Genomic DNA, 8,879 nt, shown 5'->3' with positions numbered 1-8,879 from the left:
GAATAGAGCTCAGCAGGGCCTTTCATCCACAAACTGACGGGCGGTCGGAGCGGATAGTGCCAAATTATAGAGAATATGCTTAGGGCATGTGTGATTGACTTCGGAGGGTAGTGAGACCAATTCTTGCCATGGGTCGAGTTTGCATATAATAATAGCTATCAGTCCAGTATGGCTCCATTTGAGGCTTTGTATGGCTGAAGATGTCATTCCCCTATCGATTGTTTTGAGCCCGCCGAGGCATTGGTAAAGGCGGATCCAGGATTTAAAAATAATGGGTTCGTACAACGATCTCAACTTAATTTACAATAGTTTATGGATTCACAATATGATATTTATAGATATTTAATGAATTTCTTAGTATTTATACAAGATATAAACAAAAGTTACTGGGTTCCGATGAATCCGGTCTTTCTTTCTCTGGATCCGCCCCTGGGCATCAGGAAAGTAGTATGGAAAATTGATAAAATCTGATATTTATATTTAGAGGTAATGACAACTTGATAAAATCTGGTCTCACTATTTACCGATGACTCCAAATTTTTTAAAATTGTAATATAAGTATTTTAAAGTATTTTGTACGATAATATAATTTTACAATTCCTCTGTTTTCAACTAACTTGCATTTTATTTTGAGACATTTTACAATATTCAAATATCAATACTATATTATTTATACAATTTAAATGTGCTTTCCAAATAATTCACATGAAGGTAAAAACATAATTAAAAATTCAACTCAATATAGTGTTCATCAAGCAGGAAAATGTATTTTTGATATATAAAGTGTATTAATCTTTTTAAGCATCGTGTCTTATTGTATCAATTGAGAAAGAACTTCTGCTTTGGGCAAACAAGGACCTTTGGTTGATTGTCAAAATAAAGAAATTGCACTGTATGGACCTTTTCAGAAGCATTATTTATATTTTAACCCCAATGAAAAAAAAATTTAAAAATAGTCTCGCGCCAGAACTTTGAAGCACCAGTAATTCGGACAGTTTACTTTGAAATTATGGGAGCATGCTTCAAACTTCTAGCAGTGTGCTTCAAATTTTGGTAGCGTAATTTAAAATTATGAGAGCGTGCTTCAAAAATCCGGCATCGTGCTTTAAAATTCTGGTGTGGGGACTATTTTTTCAATACCCTTTTTAATAGGGTTAAAATTTAAACAGTGGCACTAAAGGATCCTATTTGTGCAAATCGCTGTAAAAATAGCACAAGCTAGCCAATTTTCAGACTAGTCATTGAAAAATAGTCAGCGTTTGCAAAGTCATTGAAAAATAGCCACTATTTTGCTGCAACACGGAAAGTTCCGGCATAATATACTGGAGATTGGTGCACTTGTGTATGAACTTCCAGCATATTATGCTGGATCTCCAACACGCGAAAAGTTCCAGCATAATATACTAGAGATTGGATCACTTGTGTATGAACTTCAAGCATATTATGCTGGACCGATATATTATACTGAAATATTTTTCAGATTTTGAATAGTGTTTTCCTTCAAATTTATACTTACACGAAAGGTGGCTAAATTTCAATTACTTTTAAAATTATAACTATTTTTCAATGATCGCCCGTAAATATGGCTATTTTTGAATTTCTCCCCAAATACGTATTGGTCCTAAAGTGCTCGAACCAGCCATTTCCTCCCCGACCCGAACAGATGAAACCCAAACCCATAAAAGGCGGGATGAAAAACCGCCTTTTTCAAGCTGTCACTCTCACTAGTTCTTCCAAGTTCCAGAACCTCACCGGTGAACCATGGCGGAGCATCACCCTTCCACCGCCACTTCCTCTAACATCTTCTCCCAGAAAAATTCCGGTCCGCCAGACGACACCGTGTACTTCTCCATATACCCAAATTTCTCCTTAAACCCAACTTCTCCACCCACCACCATAACTTCTCAACTCCAATCCCTTCACCTCGAAATCCTCCAAAACCTATCCCGTTACACTTCCAGCTACATATGGCAACACGAACCCTTCACCCTCTCACTTTCCGCCACCGCCACCCCTCCCCATCTCTCCGGCAAACTCCGTTACGGCGACAACCTCGAAGACGAATGGTTCGTCGTATTCCTGCTATTCGAAACCTCAAAACACTTTCCTGATGTCTCAATTCGTGTTTGGGACAGTGACGGTGAGTTTTTGTTAATTGAAACCGCTTTTCATCTCCCCCGTTGGGTTAACCCGGACACAGCGACGAATCGGGTTTTCATTCGAGGTGGGTTTCTCCATATTATCCCTAATTCTCTAATACCCTCTATCCCGGAACTTCGTGAGGCGCTAGTTTTATTAAGCAATAATATCAGTTCTCTTCAAACTAGAGCACCCGTGGGAGTGCAGCGTCAGTTAGAGAATAGGTTAAAGGAGTATCCTAATAGAGCGGAGAAGAATGTGCATCGGGTTAGGGTTAGGGTTCCGGTGTCAGCGGCAAAGGTGTTAAAGCACGAGCCTTGTTTGATTTCGCTTGCTGTTGAAGGGTTTTACGATAGGGATATAGATACAATGAAGTTCGCAGCGAAGATGGAGAAGTTTTTGGAGGAAGGGAGTGGAGAAGAGCTGGTGCAGGTGGTGGTTAGGATGTCCAGGGCAATGTATGCGCAGTTGGTGCAGCAGACGTTTCAGGCACCAAAACGCTATCCACCATTGCCACCTAAGAGTGATTTGGGTGCTTATTTGGAAGCTGAGCTTGGGATGAAGATTGCTTGTGGATTTGAGATGATTTATCAGTTGAGAAAGACACAGGGCATGGAGGGAAAAGGGAGTACTTGGGATGTGTTTAGACAGAGTCTCGAAAGGAGTGGGTATTTTGAAGGGTTGTTGCCGGGATCAAAGGAGTATAAAAGACTGATGCAGAATGCTGAGGAGTATTACAAGAATAGTTCACTGCATGCTCGAGAAAGGTATCTGTTGTTTGTCAGTTTGTGTAAACGAAAAAAGATTAATTTTTAATGAAATTATAGAAGATGCATGTTTACAGACCTATTAGAGTTTGTTTCATAAGCTTTGGTACAATTGGTTTCTTGGGTAGGACGAGTTCAAGCTATACTTGGCATTTGGTGTATATATGTCTAGTTAACTTCTTTGCCAAGGGAAATGGTGTATGCAATGGCTTCTTGAATGATATTATTGTGAGATAACAAACAAAACTGTGGGTTGCACCACTAACAATATCTGTAGATTTGGGTAATAATAAATTATGCCATCGTGTTTATATTATCAATATAAAATTTCTGCATACCTGGTAATAAAATGGGCATTGCCTGATCAGGATCAGTCTGGTACCGTTTGCAAGTTCACGAATCCTAGGTAAATATCTCCTGGTGCGTCTGTTTAACTTTATTTCTTGTTTATATGATGATGTAATAACTCCTATCAATTGTATGGATTTTCAATAATGAGTTCAAATTGTTGCATACTTTCCTATGCATCCTAGATGTCAAAAGGAAAATTTGAAGCAGAATTTATGTATACTTAATTGATACTGGATTTTGAAACCTTTTGCCTTATTTATTTAATAGAAGAACTTGGAACTTGATTTTGAATCTCCGAGAGTTGTTAGTCTTTGAATACTTATGTCCTGCCGTACTAAAAGGAGAACTTGAAAATTGTAACGTAAGTGACATGGTCATATTGTTTACTGTAATGGTACTTTTTTTCTCTTGGCTTGATTCACCAGTTTCTCCACTTATTGCTTGATATGCTGATAATACTGTTTATATTAATCTTGTCTGAGATGCCCTTGTGTGTAATTTAAGTATTCCTTAACCTATTACTAATCAACTTCTGGAAAAAGCAGTGATATGCTAAGTGCTCCAGTGCGAAGAATAGATGAGATCCTTGCGCTTCCAGAGTCTGCTGATGACTTTAAGGATCAGGAGCTGCCACCCTCTGATGATGATTCATGGCTTTATGATGGGGAAGATGAGCTAAATGCCGCTCTTCAAGAGAGGCAAAAGGAGATGGAACTTTACAATTCAAAAAGGAAACAAAAATCAAAAGGACAGGGTGGGCCCAGCAATGATTCTGATAATTTTGATCTTAAAGATATATCAAAGTCTATGCAAGCATTTGTCACAAAAGTGGCCAGCTATGAAGGTGCAGAGGTTCCAGAAGACAGGTTTTTGTCCTTCATTCTTCTCATTTCAGCACGTGGATTGGCATATACTTGATTTTTTAATGTTTTTTGTTTTTACTGACGAGGGGTTAGATTGTAACATCTTGTATTTATCGGGTTTGTGCTATTTGGATTAACTGACTTGCTGATTATAGTGATTGTCTTTGGACGTTTTCTGGGGTCCAAGTTTAAAATAGATCAGATAGTTATGAAGCAAGAGATTGCATCATAAATTATATAAAGTCAAAGGAGGGCTAGTTTGCTTAAATATATCGTATCTATATTCTTCAGGAGCAGCATTTTCTTGAAAATAAGGGTGTAGTGCGTCAAACTGGTGAATAAAGGAGGACATGCGTCCATCCTCTGTAGCTTATTTTGGCTTATCCTCTGTCTCCTTTAGGAACGTAAAGGAAGTGGACTTTGATGTGGATCGCTTTATGAAAGACATGGAATCATTTGTGAGGCGTCAGGGCTCTGAAGACACGGGCAATGATATAGAAGAAGAGTCATCATCGGATATGGAGTTTGGTGAGTCACGTTTTTTGTTTCTTCAAGTCGATTTTTTTTAGTAGCAATAGCCAAATGTTATTTATTAATTATATATGCAGATTGGAATTTTTCGCTTTTTTATAATATTGGTGGGTCTGTGCCAACGAAAATTGCCTAGTTTTAGATGGATATCTCACAGCTTTTACTTTCAATTTTTCCTACCATAGTTTGTTGCTTTTTTTTGTCGGGAGAGGGGAGGTGGGAGAGGCCGGAAGGATGTGATACCTGGTCCCCCTTAGGCTGGGTTTGGTTGAGGTAGGGTGGTAGGGCGCCGGATCATTTTTCTCGTTGGTTATGGAGGTGAAGTGATAGTGGAAGGCTCAGCTGCTCCTCCATGACAACTTTTACCCATCAATTCTGATGTGTTCGAATGTGGACAAAAGATCACGTTTATATAGGGAAGTCAACCAGGTAGTTCTCTCCCTTATCATCCCTCCTCTTCATGGGAGGAACTTAACAATAGTATTGGTGTAAGTTCATCTTTTGAACTCACTAAGTTTACAATCCCCCCCCCCCCCCCCAAAAAAAAATGCAAAAGAAGAAGAATAAAGTTGACATTTTTTGGACATGCAGATGAATCTGAAGATGAGAATGATATCACCGAGCCATCTGATGATGAGGAAGGTGCCGCTTTCATGGATTCATATTCGGACGCTCTGAATGAGGAACTTAAAGGCAGCACACTGAGTAATACATTTGTCCGTGCACATGAACAATCCGTTAAGAAATATGAGGTTAGTCCAAACTTTTAATTAAATCTATATTTGTTTTCTGATTTTGGCTGGGGATCAGGTCTCAGCTGGTAGTAATTTTCCTGCTATGTTAAATTTACAGTTTATTCCTGTGCCCCAACATCATTTCAGCATTGACAAAAGTGTTTATGTGGCAAAAAATGGGTTCTTGTAAATGTAGCATATTGCTTGCACATACCCCGATTCTGTAAATTAGAGACAGAAGACAGAAAAGTGAAAATTGCCATTATACATTGCATTTCCAGTTACAAATAATATTGCTAAGATCACTCATTGGACAAATTTATGAAGCAGGGAACATCTAATGCTACAGAAAGCATGGAAGAGGAGTTCACTCCAGTGGATGTGGATTTCAATCTTGTAAAGAATTTCCTCGATTCATTTTCTTCTCAAGAGGGACTTCCTGGACCTGCTTCTAACTTGCTTGGACTCATGGGCCTACAGTTACCACCACCAGATGCTAGCAAAGGGAAATAAGCATATTTTTGTCCAGCAGCCAGCTTATTTCTCTACTTCCTTTTCTGTATCCTGTTTGTTTATGATTGCCATGGAGATGAAGGTCGTCTGGAGGCTTAGCTTGAAGTTAAAGATCGTCCACATTCTAGTGTACTCAGGCCTACTCCAGGAGCCACCACCTTGAAACAAAGTTCATATATTGTGTCAATCGTTCTGCATCAGATATGTTCCAATATTAATCGAGAATTCTTGTTGCAAGGAACGATAGTTTTGGCGAACATATTAGAATTAGAGACACATGAGAAAGAGATGAATAACCGGTACATAATAGATCTTAGGTGCCATGATCCTTTTTTGGCCAAGAGGCATGTGATGAGATTATGATGTGATTGTATTAGTTTTGAGTTGTGAGAGGTCTCTTCTTAAGGGGGAGTTTGGTGTGTTCATTGTGTCTTTTTCATTTTCCCCTAGTTATTTTTAAGTCAGACATGGAATTTTGAAAAAAAAAATTAGACAATTGAGTTGAGAACGAGAGCAAAGTTATTATGAAGCTATCCTGTAGTTTGTCTACTGTTATAGTTGGTATAATATTCACTTTGCAAACTGCTCATCTAATGCATCATTGGGCGCAAGTTTATTGGGGTTAATAACAACTTTATTTAGTTTAAAAACTCAGTTTCAGATCATCGTTAACCAACTTTTGAGCTATGTTAAAAGTGCAGCTTTGCTTGTGAATTTTTTTGGTTTAATAACAAGTAGCACCTCTGTTTTTCTTAGAGCATTCTTTAAACCTTTCTCATCTTTAAAGACAAATGTTTACAATCCTAAGTTCGTTCAACTTCAATGGAAAAAAAGAAAAAAGAATTTGACCCCATTTTAGTTTTTTCTGTAGTGTAATGCTTTTTTTACTTTGTCCACAATTTTCATCCAAACGAGTAGATGTTTATTACCTCTAACTGTATTGATCAAATTGTACACGCTGTTCGATCTCGTTTGGTTTTGTATTCTTAGAAATATTTAAATATTTAAATTATAGTATGCTACTAAAAAGAGCAGGAAACAAATACTAATAGCATATTTGATCATTTTTATAAACCCAAAGTGTTTTTTTCTCAAAGTTAGAGTGTGTGGTCAAACTTTTTAGAAGAAAAAAGTGCTTTTGAGTAGAAGTAGAAACATAAGCGGTTTTTGAGAATTAAAAAAAAAAGCTTCTTCCCAAAAATACTTTTTCTAAAAATACTTTTGAGAAAAAATACATTTAAAAGCACTTTTTAAAAAGTTGATCAAATATTAATTGCAATTCATAAGTGCTTTTCAAATGCCAAATACAAATTGCTTCTCACCAAAATTATTTTTCTAAAAAACACATTTTAAAACAAGTTGATTTTAGAAACTTGGCCAAACAGGCTATCTGTATGGGTCGAAATCTGACCCTGATGGCTGGAGGCGATAAAAAAGTTCGACCCCGTCATGGCCGTGCCCACGAGGCGTAATGGCGACGGGCCCCATGGTCCCTGTCGAGGTCAGGCCGTCAAAAAGCTTACATCGCAGGATAAGCGTACGGTCTTGGATAAGAAACAAAGGACTGTCACAGGAAAGGAGACTGGTCAAAGACCGTTGGATAAAAGGGAACATTGTTGATATATAAAGAGAGGGAGGGAACTGTGAAAGGGGGGTTGGCTATGACTAACAAGAGAAATACTACGAAGCCAAGGGGAGAAGATTCCTCAGTTATCTACAGCTTCCTTTTCATCTTTTATACTCCTTCCACTGTAATCCAAGTCTGTCTCAGATGTAAGCTTACCGTTCTCACTTAATGTATGATAGTTATCTCAAGAAATATTAAATTAGTTTATTCTCTTCCAATTTTTATACTCAATATGTTGTGATCTAGAGTTAATTACCTTTGGCTAAGATTTATCCTCTATTCCATTCATTAATTAGTTTAACGAGAAGTTTAATACTTTTTGGTCAACCAATTTGACGTCGTCAGTGGGAATTTCTTAGCCAAATTTGTTAGTTTCCTTTAGATCCAGAATCAGCGGAATATCGCTACCAGGCTGTCGTGGCCTCACCTTCTCGGCGCTACCACCCACTCGAAAGAGCGGTAGGTAAGCCTTCGAGATGACGTACCAATCTAGGTCAATACGCTACCCAAAGTAGAAGTTATAACCAATATCTATGTAAAACCCACTTCTCGCCCGTAACAGTAGGTTTGACACGACGAACGCACGTACAAAATAGGATCCCGATCACCTAGCGTAACCACAGCCCCATTCGACGCATTCACCCTACTTAGGGGCCCGTACTCCCATTCCTTGTGAAGGGACAGCAGCTTGCTGCACGGTCTTCTAAAAGAAAGGGCACACCCTACCCTATTTTCACATTCCTGCACTCACTAGATGGTCTATGAACGAAGTATGACATGTTTCTCTTGTTGTTGGCACAAATCGGACGAGATCGAGCGGGGACTCGATTTTATCCCATCAACGAACGAGGCGAGGCCAACCCATGCGGAACCTAGGCGCTGGTAACACGGAGCCAAACACGGCCGCCCAATTTGAAACCACCATCTGAACACCAGGCGGAGCGAGTAACACTACAACGTCAATCTTTCTTTCACTGACTCGTCAGGCCGAGGTAACAGAAAATTTCATTCTGGTTTGTCTTCACTCCTTTATCGGTTCAAACAGGTGAATGCAAGCACTCGCGCGGGCAAGCAAGCAAAGGAGCATTCCAACTAGAAATAATGGAAGGAAAACTACTACAAAACGATTGGAATATCACCCATCTCAAATACATCGACTTCTGAAAGAGGACGCCCCTCAAGTCGTACCCTTTTGACTAGGCGACGAACAGGACGTCTCGAAACTCAAATATGGTTCGCCGTCCAGCCTACCGACTGCTTCTCCAGGCGGAACGGTGAAGGGACCAGATACATGAAAACTCCTCCAATATATGTATGAAACGAACATGTACAACATTCTCCAGTGAATGAAATA

At 38.9% G+C, this 8,879-nt stretch overlaps 1 protein-coding gene across 1 annotated transcript; it reads left to right on the top strand.

Moving 5' to 3' along the window:
* LOC109225793 (protein ecdysoneless homolog) lies at positions 1,688-6,447 on the top strand. The gene is made up of 5 exons (XM_019390571.1): positions 1,688-2,906; positions 3,803-4,123; positions 4,521-4,648; positions 5,243-5,403; positions 5,716-6,447. Exons 1-5 carry the CDS (start codon positions 1,762-1,764, stop codon positions 5,896-5,898), a joined length of 1,938 nt encoding a protein of 645 aa, XP_019246116.1. The 5' UTR covers positions 1,688-1,761; the 3' UTR covers positions 5,899-6,447.

Source organism: Nicotiana attenuata, chromosome 5, assembly GCF_001879085.1.
Source record: "Nicotiana attenuata strain UT chromosome 5, NIATTr2, whole genome shotgun sequence".
Lineage (NCBI taxonomy): Eukaryota > Viridiplantae > Streptophyta > Magnoliopsida > Solanales > Solanaceae > Nicotiana > Nicotiana attenuata.
This window is presented reverse-complemented; position numbering and strand designations above follow the sequence as displayed.

What these genes read in the sequence shown, in the direction of transcription:
- LOC109225793 (XM_019390571.1), top strand. Translation starts at nt 1,762, where the DNA reads ATGGCGGAGCATCACCCTTCCACCGCCACTTCCTCTAACATCTTCTCC. An exon ending in GCAGAGGTTCCAGAAGACAG is followed by an intron (nt 4,124 to 4,520) that starts GTTTTTGTCCTT and finishes TGTCTCCTTTAG; the next exon opens with GAACGTAAAGGAAGTGGACT. An exon ending in ATCATCGGATATGGAGTTTG is followed by an intron (nt 4,649 to 5,242) that starts GTGAGTCACGTT and finishes TTGGACATGCAG; the next exon opens with ATGAATCTGAAGATGAGAAT.